Source organism: Anabrus simplex, chromosome 2, assembly GCF_040414725.1.
Source record: "Anabrus simplex isolate iqAnaSimp1 chromosome 2, ASM4041472v1, whole genome shotgun sequence".
Classification (NCBI taxonomy): Eukaryota; Metazoa; Arthropoda; class Insecta; order Orthoptera; family Tettigoniidae; genus Anabrus; species Anabrus simplex.
Window position 1 is genome coordinate 771724918 of NC_090266.1, and position 24558 is coordinate 771749475.

General features: G+C 37.7%; 1 protein-coding gene across 1 annotated transcript in view; it reads right to left on the minus strand.

The window, feature by feature from the left end:
* Cont (Contactin) overlaps positions 1–24558 on the minus strand; it is a 314894-nt gene that overhangs the window by 262795 nt on the left and 27541 nt on the right. Inside the window, exon 4 of the mRNA XM_067141447.2 lies at positions 2166–2408. Coding sequence (XP_066997548.2) covers positions 2166–2408 — 243 coding nt within the window. The remainder of the gene's footprint in view (positions 1–2165; positions 2409–24558) is intronic.

Here is a 24558-nt window from a genome sequence, read left to right on the forward strand (position 1 = left end):
GTTATCTTCGAGATTGGTACTGGCAACCTTTGAAACACAAACTATGAATCGATTATGCATCGCCGTGAGACATCTGGCGTACACTTTATGTACTAGTACTGTTGTTGTTGACACAGCAAAGCCAAAATATATGTTGGGATTGAACATGAGTGAGGAAAATCCAAGTACATCACAGGAACCACCTAGAACTCCTACACAGAAACGAACTTCATCTTCCCCCATACAACTGTGATCTGAACGCCATTGAATTGGCATGGGCAAAAATAAAACTCTAATTCAAACAGCGCAATATTACGGGAGACATGTCAGGAATTAAATTACGATGACTGACCATCGGGACATTCCATTTAATATCTGCTGCAGATTGCGAGGGGTATTGCAGAAAGGTGAAGGAACTCGAAGAGGAATACTGGAGGCACAATGGTGTCATGGAAATAGCCATGGACGAGATGGTAATTAATAGTACTGCAGATAGCAGTGACGATTGTGAAAGTGATTGTGGAAGTGATATGTCTGAGAATTAATAGTACTGCAGATAGCAGTGACGATTGTGAAAGTGATATTTCAGAGAATTCATACTAAGATGGTAAATGTTTAGAAAAGTCATATCGATCGATCATACTATCAATTCAATTCAGATTTCATTTCCATTCAGTTGGCAGTATTATCGAAACAGGGAGAGCTCCCTCCCTACTCCTCACTCCCCGTAAAACCAGGCATCAGATTTTTTTCCTTTTATTTTACTGCCTACTACAGAGAGTGAGTGATCTGCCTAAAGTTGCTATCTAGTGAGTAGCTTGTGAACTTAATCAAAATCGTAAGGAATGTTGTTAAGAAAAATTGAAGTTCAAACAACCGTTATGTAGCAGTTGCTTTGCCATGGCTGATAATTTCACAGTCAGGTGATTACGTTTACATTTGGCTAGAGATATTTTAAAAATATTTCTTCACTAAAAAAGGATTAAAAGTAAAGAACTGATGATGAGCTGCTGTCAATATTCACTTTCGAATTGCCACAAAAATGTACATATCTACTATAAATTTCAAATTTGATTGCCGTATAATTTTGAATGGTAGCTTTGAAGAATTTAAGTTACTTCCTTAAAATCACAGTTAAGCATTGGCAGTTCCTAACCTTCTTAAGTTTGGAAAGGATTAGTCAGACAGTGGTGTAGCATTTTTCATCTGTAACCTCTAAAAAGGATATTACTCTTGTTAAAATGCTAGCCATTACCTTCAACATTTCACTTCTTGTAACTTGTAAAGCAGTAGCAGTTATAAAGAACATAACGGAATGGTTCATCTGAGTCCAAGGTTTCGCTTACGGCTCTCCGTCACGCGGTAGTCGAATGAACAAATCATGTTGGTGAATCATTTCAAATGAATCAGATTCCCCATCTCTAGTATTAATGTATGATTTAATTTGTACCCTACCTGTTCACTAATAAAAGGACTTAATATAACCACAATTGTGATTGTTTATATTAGACCTTGTATTTTGTCATTGCGGCACTAAGCCGGTAGATGGGGGTTGCCCTGGGTGTCGGAGTACCTACATCCGTCCTTGGACATACCAGGGGGTCCCACTTCATTCCATGTAAACAGTCCTCATATGAGGATACAGCCACCACCAGCTGAAGTGTAACATGCTGACAAGAGCCTCATGCTGGGTAACGCACTCATACTCTGCCATCGTCGTATACTAACTGGTACCACGACTCATCTGACCAACCCCCGTACCCATGGAACTCTGACACACTGAACATGGAAAGCCCACAGACTACACGACTTCGGCACCGATAATCTGGCCGCAGTCAAATGTGCAGGGAACTTGTGTCTTGCCCATCCTGTACTCTACTGTTACTAATATGGCCTGTACGAGGTCTGACAACATTGCAGTCATATGCTATGCCATACTATTACATTAACCGAGCTGGCAGAAGTGCCTTTTCTCAAAAAGGCAGCTATCTCTAATTCAACTGTTCATCAGTGTATAAAAATCCATTAGTAGGTAGGTATGTTTTATATCTCTTGAAACTCAGAATGATTAAAATTAGAATATTTAGTAGCATGAAGGATCTTGTTAGCTCTTAGTTCACGTCTTATTTATGAAGTCCTTAAACTGATACATACTGTCTAGATATTTCATAAAAATGCAGTCTTACCTCAAGGAGACATCATTTAACACTGCATGCTTGGACAGATCAAATACTACATCCCGAGGCTGTCGAATGAAAAATGGACCACGTGGCACTTTCTCCAGGTCATCAATGTCAATCCCATACTGGTAGGTGCGGTCATCCACAAGCAAGTAGTGCAGCTTGTCGTAGGGTGCCTCACAGATGAACAAAAGGGGTTCATTGCCTGTTACTTGCTCGAAACCCCATCGTTTTAGTTCATTAGAAAAACTGCAAAAGAAACACAAAACAAATATTCATAAACAAGTAAGCAAAGTTAGTATAATTTTATTTCCATACTTATTAAAGGGATCAAACTAAATTTTTTATAAGTGCCATTAAAATAATGTTTATAAGGATAGGTTAAACTACAAAGGAAGGAAAAATTAATTATGCCTCTTGCTCTATACAGATCACAAAGTATTTCACATTTTCACTGTATCAAACACATCAAATAATTACAAACACTTGGCATGTAAAAACTTTACTTAATTCTGTAAGATAAGGAATGTTCTGAAACTCAGTGTGGACAGAAAAGGACAAATTTAAACACATCTAGATATGTTATATATATAAATTATTATATTTCTTTGAAGTCCTTATCAAATGTTTCTATTTTAAAATGAATTATCCACTAAGAGTTTTTAAATGAGAAGTAAAAGATGCTTCGTAATATAAGTTTCATCATTAACAATTTCAGTATCAGTCCCTTATAGGTTGTATATATGAAGAATACCAGCTTCTTTTTTAGAAATAGCAATAGTTCAGTAAAATCATTATACCTTTCTTATTGTTAAAGATATGCCACCAAAAGATTTTACTTATCACAGAAAAGCAGTTGTTTTACGTTTCTTGTTTTTTTTTTTTTACTATTTGCTTTACGTCGCACCGAAACAGATAGGTCTTACGGTGACGATGGGATAGGACAGGGCTAGGAGTGGGAGGGAAGAGACTGTGGTCTTAATTAAGGTAAAGCCCCAGCTTTGCTTGGTGTGAAAATGGGAAAACATAGAAAACCACCTTCAGGGCTGCTGACAGGGGGTTCGAACCCACTATCTCTTGAATGCAAGCTGATTGCTACGTGACCCAAACCACGCGGCCACTTGCTCAGTTTCTACATGTTTAGAAAGTCACACACTATGTTACATTAGCACTACAATATATGAAAATGAGAATCCACAGCCTTTCTCCAGTCATTCCAAAGGGTCAGGCATGGAATTAATGAATCGGGATCGAACCTACAAACCTGGGGTCAGAAGGCCACAGCCACTCGGTTTAATGATTATCGAAATAAAAATTGAAAAGTTAAAACTGAGAGAAAGAAACATAAATCAAAATTAGAGTATTACCCCACTTTTATGTTCCAGTTTTCAACGTTTTCCTGTTTAGAACAAATTTGGATGGTCCCTTCAGATTTCTTATGCTCACAATGTGTTAAAATCCTCAAATTTACGTTTGTGGTATTTTACGTTTCCCGCCATTTATGCCTTGTCAGGCTGTTTGAGATGGGGAAAAATCGAAGTAAAACAATGTTGCAAGAAACCTGTAACGCTTTGAGGAACCACAGTATAATGACGAAACTGGACAACACACACTTTACAACTAGAAATGAGTGAAACTATCTGATTATAAATATCAGGGAAGCTACACGAACCGCACAACAATTTTGACAAGCAGATAGCCTACCCAACAAATGTACATTTTAATCCATTTAGGAGTACATAATTATGTAGGATTCATTTCTTGCAAATAAAACACAACGTAAAGACAATTTTATTTTCTTCTATAAATTCTCTCCTAAAATGATATTGCACAGATTATTCAATTGCACGTATTATTCATGTATATACAGTATTTTTGCTATTTGTTGAGTTTCTCATCTGAGTCGAGCGGCCAAAGCCTTCATGTTGCGTCGTTCCTTGTTATTGCTTTATTGCTGGCAATTGCTTTTCTGGCTAATAATAGGGGGAAAAGTAGGAAAGGAAAACTTCCACTACGGACGAGAAGGTTCAAATCTTGGAAAAAGTTGATCCGTTCCATGGAACACGTATTGCACTGGCACAGGAATTGCAGCTCGCTGCATCCACATCAACGCGAATACAATGGCAAAAAACAGAGGAAGCATATCATATTTCAAACATGAGGATTTAAGGGAAAATGTGCGTAAATTGGTGAATATTCATGGCAATGGAAATTTTAGCACGTTCAATGGCTGGATCGACTGATTTAGGAACAGACAGAATATAACCTATTATATTGTTTGTGGGGGGAATCAAATACAGTTAGTGACGAAACTGTGGAAAGAGTGGATCAATGGACGATTGCATGGGCTGACAAATACGAACCCATGAACATTTTTAACCTAGATGAAACTGGACCGCTTTTCAGTGTGTTGCACAGCAAGACTCTGGCATTCAAAGGAGATAAATTCCATGGTGGGAAACACAGCACAATGGGCCTTACAGTAATGTTAGGAGCCAATGCTCATGGCTCTGAGCAGCTCCTCCACTTCTCTGTGATAGGGAAATCTAAAAAGCCTTGTTGCTTCAAGCATTGCAATCATTACCAACTGACTATGATGCCAACCGTAAAACTTGGATGACCTCAGATCTTTCTTGACAGCAGTTGGGTGGAAAACTAGGTTTTCAAAATAGGAAGATCATCATCGACTATTTTCCTGCACATCCCATGAATGTTAATTTGAGGAATGTGCAGTTAGAATATCTGCCTGGTAACTGCACAAGCAAGCTGCAGCCTATGATTTAGGGTTTATACACTCCTTTAAGTCACTTTATAGGAAGATCTGGTGCAGATAATTTTATTTCTTATGGATGCAGGAAAGGATCCTTCACCATTTTAAGTTTCAATCCTGGATGCAATTCACAACATTGCAAAGTCTTAGCAGACTACCATCTCAAACTGTTTCTTGAAAGCAGGAGTTTTCAAGAATAATCCCAACTCTGAGCAAGAAGAAGAAGAAGACAGCCTGTTTCCAGATATATGAAGAATGTTGCAGTCAAACTGCACTACTGTAGACTTTCTTTGGGTGGATGATGCTATGATAACTGCAGAGGAAAGAAGTGTGTAGGAGTTGGCTGCGGAACAAACACCAGCCAAGTCTCCCACCGGTGACAATGAAGAAGATGAGCATAGTAAATTGATGACAAATAGAGGACATTTTATAAGTGTAAACAGAGATTAATTCTAGACTAATTCTAAGGAAGATAACCAGATTAAAAGAATACATGTAAGCTGCGAGAGAAAGAGAGTATGTCAGAAAACGGTCAAAATGAGAAGTCCACAACCAGAGTCCTGGAAGGGATTTTGATCTTTCAGTCTAAGTAGTTTAAGTCAGAATTAGATAAGAATGTACAGTATGTCATTTGGTCCTAATAGTTCCAGTAAACATGTTAATATCTATCTGGGGAAAAAAGTACAAGTCAACTTATACCATTAGTGCTAAAGTGCAACATAGTAAAAGTCATGTTGTACTCCTTGAGCTGGTCAAGGAAAATGATGCAAAGTGGTGACTTAATCTCGTTGGCACAATTAATGCTACCATTATAGAATTTCTACAAAAAATTATAACTTCTTTGAGTACTGTTTGAGTTTGTAAACATTTGGTTAGAGTAAGAAAACTGCTTATTTCTCAGTATTATTAGTGTATATTGTTGTGATGTGAGTGTTAATTGGTGGTTCGATCACGTAAATAAGACAGAATAATAATAACAGAAGAAATTATACTTTTCAAGATGACTTTTTTTACTATTTGTTTTATATCACACTGACACAACTAGGACTTATGGTGAGGATGGGATGGGAAAGGCCTAGGAGTTGGAAGGGAGTGGCCGTGGCCTTAATTAAGGTACAGCCCTAGCATTTGCCTGGTGTGAAAATGGGAAACAACAGAAAACCATCTTCAGGGCTGCCGACAGTGGGGTTTGAACCCACTATCTCCGGGATGCAAGCTCACAGCTACGCGCTCCTAACCGCACGGCCAACTCGCCTGGTTTACAAGATGTCTGCTAGGTCTTTAAAAATAGTGGAACTTGCAAAGAAGTCTTTTAACAGACGACAAAAAGGACTAAACAGGTAACTACTCTCGATAATGTACAGTAATGAATAATTTGTTAAGAATGAAGGCATACTTTTCAGTCCCAAATTAGTTAAATGTAACAAAAACTTTTCAGTCTGTCAAACACGCTGCAATTACAATATAAATTATACCACTATAAACATACCTGTAAAAATACACACTATTATACAAAGAATAGCATGTTTTGTTCTACAGCAACAGCCTCAGATTCTATTAAATCACTTAAAACATGTTTATATACGTACAGTATTGTTTACGTTGCGTAACCTTGTCAATGATGGAGAGTTTAGCGATAACATGAACCAGTAATGACAAAAGTTAATAAATTTACAAGTATTAATATAATGAAAAACTTTGTACTTATCTAGACTGCCGATGCTAAGTCCATTGTCACCAAACACTATTTCAGGACTGTGGTCATGGAAAGTTTTGGATAAAGCATAGTGCTCGCAGAGAGGGAAGTGGAAGCATGGAAGGTGCCATGTGGAGCATTGTGGATCTCTCCTATTGGATGTTAAAATCAAGTATACTGTACTGTGGAGAGGGGAAGGGGAAGTAGGGCAGAGCGAGTGGATCGCTGTGGAACCTTCTAACAACACTGGAGAGGGGAGAGAAGGTTATTAACCTACTTCATGTTAAAACGTACTTTTATGTAGTATGGATGAATGCAAATTAATGATTTCTGGTGAATAAAGAAAGGAGTTGAAATAGAGAATAACTATTAAATATTATTATGATAAAAGCTAATTTAATGAGTAAGTATCCAGATATTATGTGAGTAGAGCGAAGAGGGGGGAATTTTTTAAGCGTGTATGGTCATTTAGGTTAGTTACATTAGCATTTTTTGCGATGTAAATTTCGATTGCTTCCGTTATATTAAGAGATTTACTTTTATTTTCAATGTGTAAAATTTTTAGATCTGTATTGATGTCACACATCAAAAAATCGAAAACACTTCTCTACAAGAAACCAAAGAAATTATTAGTCTTCTTAGAACAACACTACACCAAAATTGCTTTGCATTCAACAACAAAATCTATTGCCAAAGAGAAGGGTTAGCCACGGGCTCACCATTATCAGGTATAATACCAAATATCTTTCTGAATAACTTCAAAAACATCATCTTAATGAGCCCGCTTTCAGAAGGAATCTTACACTGGAGCAGATACGTGGATGACATCATACGCTTATATGACCATGACATCACTAATACACACCAGTTATTAAACACACTAAATTCTTTACACAAGTCCACCAGTTTCACAATGGAGCCAGAAACTGACAAGAAAATAAACTATTTAGACATCACAATCAACAGGAATAATGACAACCTATCTTTCAAAGTATACAGAAAGCCCACTCAGACGTCGCACACTATAGACAACGTGTCAAACCACCCATACACACACAAAATAGCAGGACTGATATAAAATGATACATAGAGCTATTTCCATACTAATGAGCACAACAGATTTCAATTAAGAGATACAAATCATTACACAACCACCCTCCAGACACAGACAGTGCTCTAGCTGCAGGAGTGTGGTAGTGACGACTCTTTGTTGTTGTTCCGGTGTAGTGATTTGTGACAATGGAAAAAACTGAGATTCAAGCAGCGATAAAATACTTTGTAAAGAAAGGTATGAAAGCAAAGGAAATTCATGCCGACTTTCAGAACACACTGGGGGACTCTTGCTCCTTCATTTTCAACTGTTGCCAAGTGGACCAGCGAGTTTAAATTTGGTCGGGAGAGCTTGGATGATGACCCGCGTAGTGGACGGCCAAAAAGTGTTACGACCCCAGAATTTATCGCAAAAGTGCATGAAATGGTCATGGAGGATCGTCGACTGAAAGTGCGGGAGATTGCTGAAGCTGTAGGGATGTCTTCTGAACAGGTATATTATATTTTAACCGAAGAATTGGGTATGAAAAAATTATCTGCAAGATGAGTGCCGCGGCTCTTGACATTGGACAATAAACGCACCAGATTGGAAATGTCCGAACAAAGTCTGGCCCGTTTTCAGTGCAACCAACAAGATTTTTTGCGCCGGTTTGTGACTACAGATAAAACTTGGGTCCACTACTATACCCCAGAGACAAAACAGCAGTCAAAGCAGTGGAAACATGCTGATTCACCACCACCAAAGAAAGCAAAGGCAGTGCGTTCCGCCGGAAAGGTCATGGCTCAGTTTTCTGGGATGCAAAAGGCATTCTGCTGATAGATTATCTTCCTACTGGCCAAACAATTACGGAGCAATACTATGCAAACCTCCTAGACCAACTACAGGAAAAGATACGCGAAACAAGTCTGGTTTGGCAAGGAAAAAGGTCATATTTCATCAGGACAACGCTCCGCCGCACACAAGTGTTATTGCCATGGAAAAACTTCATGAACTGGGGTACGAATTGTTGCCACATCCACCTTATTCACCTGATTTAGCACCATCAGACTTTCATCTATTCCCCAAGCTGAAAATTTTCCTCGGTGGACGGAGATTTTCTACAAGGGAAGAACTGACAGCCGAATTGGAGAGGTATTTTGCAGGCCTGGATGAATCTCATTTTTGAGATGGGATCAAGGCATTGGAACATCATTGGACCACATGCATTAGTCTACAGGGAGACTATGTTGAAAAATAAAAGCAGTTCCACCGAGGTAAGATACTTAATTCTAGCACATTCCAAGAACTTTCCAAACCACCTACGTGTATGCATGTTTTCAGTGATTTGATAGAATCTGAGGATGTCCTTTTAGAACGAAACATGTCATTTTTTGTATAACAGTGTGTATTTTTACAGGTATGTTTATATCATAATTTATATTGAAATTGCAGTGTGTTTGACAGACTGAAAAGTTTTGTTAAATTTACCAGTAGCGGATACACAAAGGTTATTATTGTAAGTAGCTGTTTCACAGTCGAAATGTCCTATTATTTAGAAATTGTTTGTGTTTATTTCAGCTCTTAAGAAAGATGGTACTTAACCTCGAAAAACAAGAGGATACATACTCTCATGTGTCATCTGAGCTAAGTGAGGAGCAGTTAGGAGTAATCCAGGAAGTGGAGGATGCAATAGGCAATGATAGCGACACTTTTTCAGACACATTTGTTGATAGTGACATTGATAAAGACTATGCCACGGAAGAAAGTGACTCAAGGGAGGATGAAGATACAAATGTTTGTAAGCTTGAGACTGCTGGGAGACCTTCAGAAAGGAAGAAAATGGACAATATTGCACAGGAAAAAACTGTTAAATCGGAAAAAAATGTCTGCACCAAACGCTGTGAAATGTACTCATTCTTGGAAAGCGAGAGCAGAATGGAAACAAAAGCAAAACGGAGAACAAAAAATATATAATGGCCAAAGCGAAAAAAGTTCAAGCTAGAGCTCCAAAACCTCTTAAAATGTGCCATTTGAAATGCAAAGAAAAACGAGACAAAATGACTGATGAACAGGACACGGTCGGGACACAACTATTTAATAAATATTGGACTCTTCGAGATCGAGACAGAAGAGTAAGCATGTGGCGAGCCTCATCGACTAGAAAGCACGTACAAGATCACAGCAAGGATGCACGATCCCGACAAAGAGAAATGCCCTACAGTTACTCATTTGTTTAATTTACGAGTAAAAGGAGAACAATTTTGTGTTTGCAGAGGAAGTTGCATGAATACCCTTGATCAGTCCCAAACTTTCATTACACATGAACTTACCAATCGAGAGGCTAATGCGTCTGGAACTTTAAGTGATGAAAACAAAGGAAAAACACCACCTGGTAACAAACACTCTCGTGAGAAACTAAAAAAAAAGAGATCACATTTAATGATTTCCTCATTGTAAATCACGCTACACACGTAGGGAAAGTAGTAGAGTGTATCTACCATCATATCTGAATTTGCAAACTATGTATCAACTCTACTGTGATGGAAAGGATAGGCCAGTTTTCAAAGGAATATACGAGAGAGAGTTTCTGGACCTTACATTTAAAAAGTCTAAAGTTGATACGTGTTACAAATTTGATGTTCTACATGTTAGAAAGAAAACTGCAGCATTACTAGACGGTTCTATGGAAGAAACTGATGCCGATTTAGCTGCTCATCACACTTGAGGCAGACAATGCGTACCTTCACAAGGACAAAGACAAGAAACATTCCAGCTCAGATAGTTCAATGCTACGTTACTCGACACTCAACAGTTCTATATTATTATAAGAAAATTATGCTAAAGGTCCATAACATAATATTACAACAGTTCTGCAGACACCATTTTGGAATGTGTCAATTGCTTTTTATAAATGACCACTGAGGAAATACAATTTGACCATGCATGAAATCACATACCTGCCAACTTTTGGAAATGGCTATCAGTAAAACTCACGCACAACAACAAAAAAAATCTAACAATTCTTGACATACCCCGGCTTGATCGAAAATAATAATACTTCTAGGCTACAAAATACAATAATTCATGCTTTAAAAAGAATACTTCAATGAAATCATATTTACTTACATCATAAGCCAATGATTTGTAGATGGACATAAAAATCAAGAAGAAATCCATGTTAAACAGTAGCAGGCGTGGTGAATATTAGTTTGGAGCATACATAACAGGACTTCCTTGATAAACTAAACAGATATGCGATAACTGAAAAAGGCTTTACACAATAAAACTTGTTTAACATAACACAGGCCACAAATAATATAATACACACTGCAAATCACATGCTAGTTCGACTTTGAAGTCATAGTTGTGGCCTTTTTAGCTTCCTGCAAAAAACTCATAACAGGGACCAGAACTCCTGGTCTTCAAAATAGAAATAGACTCCAGAGATTCATTGGACATGGATGATCTGAACTCTGTTCTATTTTTCTTCGCAAGGCTGAAAACACGTTCACATTCTGCATTGCTATAGGATATGGTGAGAATAGAGAGCATTACTCTAGAAATTCGGTTATACTTAGGAAGTCCATCGGCTCCACGAATTCTTGAAATTTGTGCCCAACTGGAATCACTTGCAGCATCTTGATTTGCAACCAAAGTGTCATCTACTTGAAGAGCTGTGAACTGTATCTGAAGCTCATTCAGCACCTCATCTGTAGTTTCATTCTCTTCCTTGCATAACATGATAGGAAACTTTTCCAAGAAAAAACAAATGGAAGAAAACTGTGCATCTTTAATTTTGTGTAACATAGCAATTTGAGCATGCTTTAACACATCATCCTTGAGTGGAAACTTGTTCATGCTGTAGTCACAGGCAGTACAAAAGTAGTTTCTCACTGATGAAAGAAAGGGGATTTATCTATATCCTGGAGATGATTCACCATGTTCGAAGTCTGAATGCCAAAAACTAACTCATCATCACTTCTTTGATTTTGAATCAAGTACTGTTTCTCGTTGGAGTTATTCATGATAATCTACAATAGGAATATGAACATATCCAAGAACAAATGTCTTGATATCTACTCAAACACCGGAAGGAACCTGGATCACTGAACGTCACACAAAATTATAACAAACACTGAAGGCAGTCAAACACTTCATTAAAACATGTCAAAGCACACAAAGTCTTAAACCATTAAATGAACACGGCGCCAACCTCGTGAACAAAGAATATGCATATGGTAAAAATCATACACACATGTGGAACGAATATAATTATTATTCTTCTTTATAATTTAGTGAGCTTCACTAATAGCAGTATACCCAGTCATTGGAACGAATGTAATTAGTCCAACGAATACAGGAAACTGCAAAGCACGAAGTTATAACACAAAAACTCGAACACTTCATTAAAATATGTCATAACCTTAAAAGGCTGGTCAAAGAATATAGATCAAATCACAACAAGTGAACGGAGCGGAACAAAGAATTTGCAGAGCAGAGCCTGTTGACACCTAAGATTCAGACGGAAGAATTGTTATCCCCCTTTAAATTCAATTCAAATAATGACACAAGCATTACACGGTTAAAAATACCAATCATATCAAAGAATGAGTTATCGACTATCGTGGACTTGCCTTCGACCCACGCAAACAATCCATTGTACGGAAGTGGAGTGATTATCAAATGTAAACGTTTCAAATTTTTGCCCGCGAAGTTGTAAAATGAAACTGTCCATCTCTAAAACTGTAAAATGCTGCACTTTCCGTAAATTTTACGGATAAACCGTAAAAGTTGGCAGGTATGAAATCAGTACGGGTAGCATAACTTGACACATGTGGCATGAAGCAGCAGGTGCTTGTGGTGGGAATCAGATTGCAACATGTGTTTTCAAGGAACACGTGTTTTGAAGAATATCGGCATGACTGGCATCAACAGGTACGCTCAGCTGGCAAGAAAGGGAAATTTGGGAATTGTAGAATTGTCACATACTGACTTCTTCGATTTTGCTGGTGTTCTTAAAAGACACCTTACAACTTCGAAAGAAAGATACACAGTGAAATAAATTTAACTGGCAGGATGTTAAATGGTTTTGTTTTATGAAAGAGTATGGTGCAGTCTTTTTCAAAACCGAATCTCAATGAGGATCAGCCGCTTCAATAGATAAGCTGCATTCGTAGAGGGAAGGTAGATACTCAACTGCAGCCTGAAAAATGCTATCATGCCACACTACCAATTTCAAAAGAAAGAAAGATATTTTGGATCTCTTCCCAATTATTCCACCTACATTCCATAACTTTTACAAAGATCTCAAAACAAATGAAAATGAACTACCCTGACATAGAAGAATTCCAAGGAGACTGAACTGGTGCTGCTATCCTGTCAATCATTCAGCTGTAGATCCTGTGCAGACTTTGTTGTACATTAGGACATCATTTTCTTTTGTTCTTTTTATTTCCATCACCAAAAATTAAGTACGTTATTGTATTCAATAGGCACAATAGTATAAGTCCAGTTCTTAGTACAGGCAAAATAGACTGCCACATTAATCCTGAAATACTTCACTTATGATTGGTGTAAAATGGTAAATAAAAATGTAAACAGACTCTGGGATGGGATTAAAGCAATTGTTGAGGAATGTGAAAACAGGTTTTTTTTTTTTTTTTTTTATTACAAGAACCTTATTTACTACAACTTTGAGAGACTCTGAGACACATGAAAAGACATTTTGGATCGAGAAAACACTCATTTCAAAACTTTTCTGATATATCACCTTCACTAATATCTCTACTTAATTCATCTATATCATCATCATTTGTGTCCAAAAACTCCATAGCATCACTTGTAACTTACGAAAAAAAAAGAAACATTCAGTTATATTTACAAAAAATCAAAAATATTTACAGCTAAAAAGAGCACAAACAGCTATCCACATCGGCGGCAATCATAACACTGCTGTAACCTGTAGGCTAATTGCGCACCGAACGTTTTCACTGTAGCGACTATATGCATTTCCGTCAGAGACCACCACCATACAGAACTAGGATTTGTACAGCGGCACTATTCAAATAACTGAAAACACCACCAGATGTCATATTACGTCAGTAAGCAATTAAGTTCTTATTACTAGCCTAAAACAACAAATGCCGTGATCCTTCACGTGGGACCTAATGGCAAATGCCGTGCGAACTCACTAACTGTCCTTAGGTGCACTCATCAACAGATTAAAGGTGGTAAGGAATGGTAAAGATCCACTATATCATAACAGAAATAAACAGACTAAGAAGGAGGTGCAGGTTGCAAAGAAATAGAGGTAGACATGGCTGTGGAAGTAAGGAGAAATTGAAGGAACTTACTAGGAAATTGAATCTAGTAAAGAAGTCAGGTAAGAATAACATGATGGCAAGCATAATTAGCAGTCATACAAATTTTAGTGAAAAATGGAAGGGTATGTATAGGTACCTTATGGCAGAAACAGGTTCCAAAAAGGACATTCCAGGAATAATTAATGAACAAGGTGAGTGTGTATGTGAGGATCTGCAAAAGGCAGAAGTAGTCAGTCAGCAGTACGTAAAGATTGTTGGTTAGAAGAATGTCCAGCTAGAGGAGGTGGCTAATACTAAAGAAATATTAAAATTTACTTGTAACAATGACATTTACAGTAAGATACAAAAGTTGAAAAATAGAAAAGCAGCTGGAATTGATAAGACTTTGCAGGATTTACTAAAGACAATGGGTTGGGATATAGTACCATATATGAAGTACTAACCTGATTATTGTTTGCATGAAGGAGCTATACCAAATGAATGCAGAGTTGCTATAGTAGCCCCGTGTATAAAGGAAAGTGTGATAGACATAAAGCTGAAAATTACAGGCCAGTTAGTTTGACATACATTGCATGTAAGCTTTGGGAAAGCACTCTTTCTGATTATATTAGACATGTTTGAAAAATTAATAACAGTTAAACAGAAGGCAGTTCGGGATTAGGAAAGGTTATTCCACTGAAGCTCAACTTGTAGGATTTCAGCAAGATATAGCAGATATCCTGGATTCAGGAGGTGAAATGGACTGTACTGAGATTGACCTATCTAAGGCATTTGATTGGGTAGATCATGGGAGACTAATGGTAAAAATGAGTGTAATTGAACTAGACAAAAGAGTGACTGAATGGGTGGCTATATTTCTAGAAAACAGAACTCAGAGAATTAGGATAGGCAAATCTTTATCTGACCCTGTAATAACTAAGAGGGGAATTCCTCAAGGCAGTGACATGAGTAAAGAAGTGGAATCCGAGATAACACTTTTTGTGGATGATGATATTCTGTGCAGAGTAATAAATGAGTTACAAGATTGTGAGCAACTGCAAAATGACCTTGATAATGTTGTGAGATGGACAGTAGACAATGGTATGATGATAAATCAGGTTAAAAGTCAGGTTGTGAGTTTCACAAATAGGAAAAGTCCTCTCAGTTTTAATTACTGCATTGATGGGGTGAAAGTTCCTTTTGGGGATCATTTTAAGTATCTAGGTGTTAATATAAGAAAAGATCTTCATTGGGGTAATCACATAAATATGATTGTAAATAAAGGGTACAGATCTCTGCTCATGGTTATGAGGGTAATTAGGGGTTACAGTAAGGATGTAAAGGTGAGGGCATGTAAGTCTCTGGTAAGACCCCAGGGGTTATAGTAAGGATGTAAATGTGAGGGCATGTAAGTCTCTGGTAAGACCCAAACTAGAGTATGGTTCAAGTGTATGGGATCCTCACCAGGATTACTTGATTCAAGGACTGGAAAAAATCCAAAGAAAAACAGCTCGATTTGATCTGGTTGATTTCCGACAAAAGAGTAGCGTTACAAAAATGTTGCAAAGTTTGGGCTGGGAAAACTTGGGGAAAAGGAGACGAGCTGCTGGACTAAGTGGTATGTTACATGTTATAATTCTCATATTTTGGTCCATATTGAATTGTACATTAAAGTCAAAGGAATATTAATGTTTATGAAATTCCACCTATTCAATACATAAACAGTAATTTTAATTAAGAATTAAAACTTATGAAGAAAACTATAGGGACATGTTTCGCCCTTTTTTAAGGGCATATTCAAACTTAATCTCAAACGTGAAAGATAATAAATCAGGATCCTGATTGCTCTCAATTGTAGTTTTTTAGAAAAATTATAAATTATAAATGTGAGGAAAGATGATGTAGGTACATGCGTCAAAAAGCAAGCGAGAGGGGTGACAGTAGTTTAAATATTCTCGTAATAAAGCCTTACAAACAAACAGTCTTAATTTATATACTTTTATGAATGGCCTTGTCTAAAAATGTGGTAACAAGTTGCATATTAGTAGTTCTAAAAGAACACAATTATTGCTGCGTTGAATTGAACTTTGTTGCAAGATGCCCTGTAAGAAATAAGCTTAGAGCTTAAACAGCTTAATCTTTAGAATAATAACAAAGAAAAGTGTTTCTGATTACTCCAAATGGAGTTTAAATAAATTTCAAAGTTGCTAGTTTGTTGTTAATCTTTTGTGATGAGATAAGTCTGCTGTCTTCTTAAATTACGCTGTAGGAGCGATGAAAAATGTTTGATAGTAAGTAGCCGTAATTATAATGTTCCATAAAAACACAGTTAATTCTGCGTTGAATTGAACTTTGATGACACAGATGTTGATTCCCACAGGGAATCTGAAGTATTTGTCCTGAATGAGTAAATTTATAATACCAATATAAATGGTCCGTTATTGGACATTATAAATTTTCCAGCTAACTCATTCTTGGTTGCCAGCGTTTCGCCCTCGTGTGCTAGGGTGGGCTCATCAGTTGGTACCTAGCACACCTTTTGTTAAAAGGCGCTTTGTAAAGGTTGAGTGCATAAGAAATAAACTGGGAACTTAAACAGTTTAATCTTTAGAATAATGACAAAGAAAAGTATTTTTGATCACTTCAAGTGGGGTATAAAATAAAATTTAATGTTGCTAGTTTGTTGTTAATCTCGTGTGATGAGACAAGTCTGCAGTCTTCTTAAAGCACTTTGTAAGAGCGAGGAAGAGTGCTCGATGGTAAGTAGCTGTATTTATATTAGTTAGAAGGTGCGACTGCAGCTTCTTATATAGAGAGTTGAAAGGGAAATGTGGTTTAAAGTCTGTAACAAGAGGAGAGTTACCTATTAAGGAAAGGGGAGTCCAAAGAAAAAAACTCTGTGTGTAAAATCACTTACCCCTTTGTCAATTGTGATGTTAATTGGTTAAAGTAAAGAGGTGAGAGGCGAGTTAAAGAAAAACGTTGAACGTAATTTCATTTATCTTTTCAACTGTTATAGTGTTAATCAGTTGCTATGGTAGTGTTGAAATGACTGACACTTGCGCTTCTTGCATTATATCGATGTGAGATTAGGGGAGGTGGGTATGGTGAAGGAGGAGGGTAAGGCAGGGCGTTAAGTTTATGTGTTATTGGTTGCCGTGAGTATGTGGGGGTGGATAGGGTAGGAGTTGTGTTTTTTTAAATAGTAGGCGTCCTGGAAGATAATAATTTAAGATTATTTAGAATGTTATTTTTTTTAATTTACAGATTGCAATAACTTTGGTAATATTTCATATAATGGGTTTTTCACTTCAATTATATCATTGAGGTTTAGATTTTCGTTATAGTATTGGTCTAAATATATACAGAAGTTTTCTAATTCATTCATCAATTTCCCTTTACCTACGTTTTTAATAATTGTGAGGTCTATAATAGTGAAATGATGTTCTGTTTCTTTCATGTGGGAACTCATATCCGAAAACTTGTTGCGTTTGATGGCATTAAAATGCTCCAAGTACCTAGTGTGAAAACTTCGACCTGTTTGTCCGACGTACGAGATGTCAGATTGTGTGCAAGCGAGCCTGTACATGCCTGAACCTGAATAAATCTTGCTGTTTGAATTGACTGTGTTGTGATTGAAGAATAATTTCTTGTTAGTGTTGGTTGTTATAAAGGCTATGCATGTGAATGAATATTGAATTTTCATTACCATATTGTAATCGAAACCGACTTTCAACCCATTAGGTCATGTTATGTGTGTTGAAGAGATGTTTAGTACAGAACAAAAATGGCCAACTGGACACCAGTGAGATCCGAACCCACAACCTCCTGATTTCGCGTCAGTTGCTCTACCAATTGAGCTATGGTGACCTAGGCCATCTTTGTTATGTTGGAAAGAATCTAAGCTACAGGTCTAGCACTACTCCCATCACACTGCAAAGTGCGTTTAAGTCTCCCGTTGAGGGCCAAGTCAATGAATATTGAATTTTCACGACCACATTGTAATCAAAACCTACCTTCAACCTATTAGGTCATGTTACGTACATTTAGTACGTGTTGAAGAAATGTTTAGTATAGAACAAAAATGGCCAACCAGACACCAGTGGGATCTGAACCCACAACCTCCCGATTTCGCATCGGTTGCTCTACCAATTGAGCTATGATGGCCTAGGCCAGGGATGGCGAACCTATGCCACGCGTGTCACTAGGTGACTAGGTGACACGCGAACACGATTTCGGTGGCACGCCACATGAACATAATATTTTATACATACGTCTTGTACTACAGACGAATAGCGTTTCACGTGTAAGAAATAAATATCGAAAATCTCAATACTAGTTCCATTCAGACGTGCAATATGGCAACTGCTACACTGATAGGTCCGGAAGTCAAGTGAGATAGTGTCGTTTTCTGGTGGTGTTGTATACGGACAACGCAAACAAGTTTTCGGTGCCGAAAAGAACAGAAACTTGACAAAGGGGGTGACCGTATTTTTTCAAGAACTCTGGCCAAGGGAATTCGAACTGATAAAAAGATGTGTTGCCTGTGTTCGAAAACAATTGTATCCCCCACATTTAATGTAAAGCGCAATTTTGAGACTGGTCATTCAAATGTTGGTTCCTTTTCAAATGAAGAAAGAAGAGAGTTTGTTTCACAAAATATCCAACATTACACAAAACAATCTAGTTCTTTTGTATCACCTTTCCGGCCAAGGAATAATATCAGTGCGGCTGTTTCTATCTGTCTCACTGCATAGTACAGCATGCATGGGAAACAGATTTCTGACAGTGAATTGTTGAAAGAAAGTTTCTTATTGACGTTCGACACATTATTTGAAAATTTCCCTCACAAATAACTAATAATTAACAGAATTAAAGGAATGCCACCCAGCTGAACTGCTGTCAAGGATAGAATAATAAAAATGAGTGAAGAAGTTTCGGAGCACTTGAAAGCTAATTTGGATAACTCCCACACGTATACAGTATGTTTTGATGAAAGCATGAATGTGACTTTACAAACAAGGATGGCTTTTTTTTTGTTTTGTTTTTTTTAGATTTCCTTATGGAAATGTGATGAAGGAGAAATTAGTTTAATTGTTGAGCGTACAAACTACAACATGGAAAGATAATGAAGCTAATGGAGGAAGTGAAGTCCATTCGCAATATGAGTACTTTTGATTTTGATATCTAATAACTGTTATTTTTAAATTTGTTTTAAGTGCACCGACACAGAGAGGTCTTGTGGCGACGATGGGATAGGAGAGGCTTAGGAGTGGGGAAACTGCCGTGGCCATAATTGAGATACAGCCCCACGGAACATGCAATCAAATGTATTTAGAAGATATATGTATAACAAAATAAATACATGAATGAATCAGTAAATGAATAAATAAATAAATAAATAAATAAATAAATAAATAAATAAATAAATAAATAACATATTATGAAACATAATCAGGAATTTAGAAAGGAAGTCTCAAGGGTGGGGGGGGGGGTTTGTAGGTTGTAGACATCCCGTAATGGAAATAAAAAACAACAAGTGCCACAGTCAATAGATGATAATAATAAACAAGAGTTAAAATGGCACACTAATAGGAAAAGATTCGCCATCCCTGGCCTGGGCATCTTTGTTCTGTTGGAAAGGATTTAAGCTACAGGTCTGGCATTACTGCCATCACACTGTACATAAGTTAGAAGTAACAGGCATTAAAGTAGTGAGAAAAATTGCTGGTACAAACAGGCGGGAACAATGGCAGGAGGGTACTCAGAATGAGGAGATAAAGGCTAAGTTAAGAATGAACTTGATGGATGTAGCTGTATGCATAAACCGGCTTTGGTGGTGGGGTCATGTGAGGCGAATGAAAGAGGATAGTTTACCTAGGAGAATAATGGACTCTATTATGAGGGGTAAGAGAAGTAGAGGGAGACCAACACGACGATGGTTAGACTCAGTTTCTAACGATTTAAAGATAAGAGGTATAGAACTAAATGAGGCCACAGCACTAGTTGCAAATGATTATGTATGTATAGTTTCTAATGTAAAAAATATTGTATTTCACTACGTGGCTACGTCACGGGCCTTGAATGTTGGGCGGAATTCTCCCAGTCACTGCTGTGATACCCGAATTTGAAATGGAGGCAGAAAATAATGAAAGGAAGAGGGCAGAAATCCACGTCATTTTCAATTCACACTGTAAAAAAATAAGTTTTTTAATGTTCATTGCAGTTTATGTATTTTGACTGGATACAATAAAGACTTAGGCCAACAACCTCAAATATTTTTATAATGTACATAATGAATTACATTTTTCACTATTAAATTTTAAATAGTGCTTTAGAAACAGTTCTAATATAATACGGAGTTAAGGTGGATAAGCTGGGGCTTGTGGTTGTTTCGGTTTAAACTATCTAATAAACTCACCAACAATGCAATCATGCTTATTGGGAATAAAATCAGTGAGGTTATTTATTTGACGGCATATTGTACATCTTTCTGGTAGATACATTTACACTGTTGTTGTACATTAATCTTGGATAATAATTATCAATGTCCTCACTCGTGATTAAACTCCCTCTCGCCATTTAGAGGCTGGCTATCACCGGACGCCTGTTAAATTTTAAATACTATTTTTAGAAATTCACCAAACAGGCAGAGTCACACAACACTCAACACTGTGCAAAATCATTGTTGAATTATGTAATTATATTACTTTTTGCTTAAAGAATAACAGGAATTTTACTTGTTTTAAATGGAAGTACCGTCATTTCCGTAAAAGGAATTGTAAATCGTAACTTGTACGCTTTGCAGCTTATAACACAAAAATTATAACGTGCCAGTTTTTTTAAATGAATAAATGTAAGAAAATAAAACTGATTGTTTATATCGAGCGCAGTATAAATCAAACCGGAATATCGTGAAAAGATCTGTTTTGTTGTTGCGATTATAGAGTTATTTTAAATATTGTACCCTATTCAGCACTTCACTGGGTTGTGAAGGAGGGCTTCGTGATTACAATCGAACGACAATGCTCCATCGCTCCCCTGCACAGTATGTTCGCTCTCTTGCTTCACTGTCACGTATGCTTGCTACGTAAGCTGCCCGCATTTACTTCAGACCAGCCCTTCCGCACCGGCTAGCCTCAACAGGCGCCAAGCTGAGCACCTCTGCTATAGACTATACAAATTTACACACTTCATGGTGGTCCACTTTTAGTACTTGTGATACCCTACGAAGATACCATGAAGACACTTCACAAACCCTTAGAAGAGGCAGTTCATGATCTTTTTACTGGACCTCCATCGCTTTTGTTGTACACAAAGCACCTTTTCAATAAACTACCATCTAATTTCACCAAAAGTTCCCCTTCCCTTGGTGGACGAAGCTTGTTTAAGACATTTTTAATATGTTTTTCTCCTGTATCCATTTCCTTTCTATGGTTTCCATTGTGGAGGAAATGAACTTGTGTCATGTCATAACTTTACTCTTAAGTATTTTCTATATAAATCAAGTAGGCATTCGGCACCATTCAAGCAAAGACACAAAATACCACCTTCTTCCACTATTCCAGCGTTCAGAGCTTGTAGACGTGTGTGTACAACATCGCATCAGATGTGTCCACTCCCTCCCATTGAGTTGCTATATTCGAGGACTATAGCTGGCTTCATTTACTCAAAAATAATTTTCTTGCCATACATCAATTTCCCTTTTCAGTACCTGTGGAATATCTTTTGTTTCATCTGAGGGTGCAAGTGACATTTTCAAGTCCTGGCGAATCTTGCGCGCTCACCGAGGAATACCTTTGCATTCTCTGCTATCCTAAGAGTTAAATTCACCTTCTCTTCTTTCACCATTCAATTTTCTATTACAGCAAATGATGCCCTTCCTGAAGGAACTCTGCTTACTCTTCATACCACTTCATTATGATAAGTGATAACTGTGTAAAACAACTATTTTACAACCGTAATACAATATTTATACAATTATTAAATATATTAGCTGATTAAAAGTATCCAAATATAAATTCAAAACTGTCCCCTAAGTGTTGTCCAGCAGTGGACGTTAATACAAAACATTTAATACGGTCTGAACTCCGCAGGGGATATTATCAAACGAGTATCAAAATGTCTCCAGCGGAACGACAGGCCAGTCTTCCTGCAGTGCTGTAGCAAGCGTAGCAGATGATGTAGGTTGTTGGGGTCAGGAACAAAGTCACCGTCCTAGCTCATTACAGAAGTCGGGGCACTGGATTGGCCAGTGCATTTCCCAAACATTATTGTCCATAAATCACTCACGAACAGACCCCACTCTAGGACTGGGAACATTATCATGCTGAAAGAGTGATCTGATCATCTCTGAACTGGTCATCTACCATAGACAACACACACCTGGTCAAAACTTCCTTATAACCTTCCACCTTCAATGTGCTCTGTAGTTTTACGAGAGGATATGTATCTTCCATAAGAAACACACTCACACTGTCACCCTACATCTGCCAAATTTCCCTGTGGCACTGTACAGGCTGGCATATACTGTTTGCCCCGCAGATGGCATACTCAAACCCTCCAAACTAATTACCACATGCATAGCGCAATTCATCACTCCAAATCACACGTCTCCAGCAATCCACAAATTCGTTAAACTATTGAACATGACGCTTAGTGTTCACTAGCAAAATGGGCAGTTTATGATCAGATGGCCAAGTCTTGAAACCCAGTCTTCATTTCTCCCAATGCACAGTCATGGTCCTAGCTGCACAATTAGGAGCCCTACAGAATTCACAGCTGATGGCATCACACAATGTCATATGATTTTCCTACACCACTTTCTTCAATGCTCGACGGTACATGCCTGTCAACACACGTCACCTACTTGGCTGTGGTTTTGTGATACTTGAATCTTCCTGTTTCCACTTCATGATCAAGTCCCTGACATAAAAATTCCCTTGAAAAAAGGAAACATTTGTAAAGACCACCTTACTCAAAACAAATCACATCTATTAAACATTAAATTATTAGGATGGAAAAATGGTGCATGTTCTGACCATCATTCGGCCTTTTCAGCTACAAAATTAAAATACCACAACAGATAAAAAGGGTGAGAAAAGACAAATGATATAAAGAAAAAATGTTCAAAAAATGTTTATAAAAAGTATTCATGTGGAAAGAATTGTCTACCTTGATGCGAAAAAGGTCATTAAGACTAGGCGAAATAGTTACGTGAAATGTACATATGAAGGCACTCATTTTAAAAAATTATCACTTTGTAAGCCCACCGGACAAAAAATTGGACACCATAGTGTGCACGCACAGATGGATCCTTAAGCCTGTACAGATGGCGCAGCCAATGAGTCCCGTGCTCAAACGCACTGCCTCTACATGAGCATAAGGCAGTAGCGATCAGCAAGACATTGATATTTCAAGCGGACAGTGTACGTCCACATAGGTGGATGTAAGATGTGACAGAGTGGCAAAAAGGAGATGTCGTGTTTGACTGTATCCATGGCCATATGGTATGTGAAGTTGCTGAATTTGTTGGTGTTTCAGAGTGGACTGTTCAACATGTCTACAAGCAGTGGAGTACTATACGTGGCCACGAAACATGTCAGAATTGTGGTCAAAAAATGATTCTGACTGAGAGGGGCCGGAGATGCGTTTCACGAATTGTGAATCAAAATTGTTTCCTAACCTGACAGGAATCGCTGCAGTCAGTGAATCAAGGTCCATCCCAACCTGTTAGCGAAAGAACATTGCAACAGGCACTGCATGCAATGAACATTTTGAGTCATTCACCTCACCAGAGGCCATTGCTCACACAGGCACATAATGCTGCACGTCTTCAATGGGATAGAAATCATCGAAAGTGGACAGTAGCTGACCGGCGGAACGTAATGTGGTCTGACGTATCAAATTTCTACCTGTATTCCAATGACGCATATCGTCGAGTGCACCGAAGGCCAAATGAAGCATTTTATCATGGATGTGTGCAAGGTCAGGTTCAGGCCGGAGGTGGATCTGCGAAGTTTTGAGTGGGGGTTTCGTACTACGGATTGGGCCCACTCAAAGAGGTGACCACTAACATGAACCAGCATTAATAATCTCGACCATAGTGGCCGGTACTGGATCCGTATTGACTTAATCACAACAAATATATAGGTAAATGATCCACCTAGTCAATACTATATACTGATTTTTATTTACCTTACACCTCAACATTATGTCTATTACATGTTTCGAGAATATATATACATTCTCTTCTTCAGCTAGTTGAATAAAAATTCCAGTATACAATAAGACCTAGTAAAAGAGGGGGCGGCCCATTAAGAAATCTAAAACTATGACCATTACAATGTAACATTTAAAAAATTGAAGGACGAAGACATGGAATTAAATTCCATCTTATCATGTACAATAAAACACAGTACGATAATGTCTGTTTGAATTAAAATGTTGAGCACAGAGTCTTGTTGTCATGCGAGGTCACAGTATCCTTAATGTTGCAATGCTATTTTGTAAAATTCAAATGGAGTGGTATTTGAAGTGGCGAAGATAGGGTGCCTGGCCCTCTCTTACAGTTAACCACATTTACAACACTCATCTGCAGA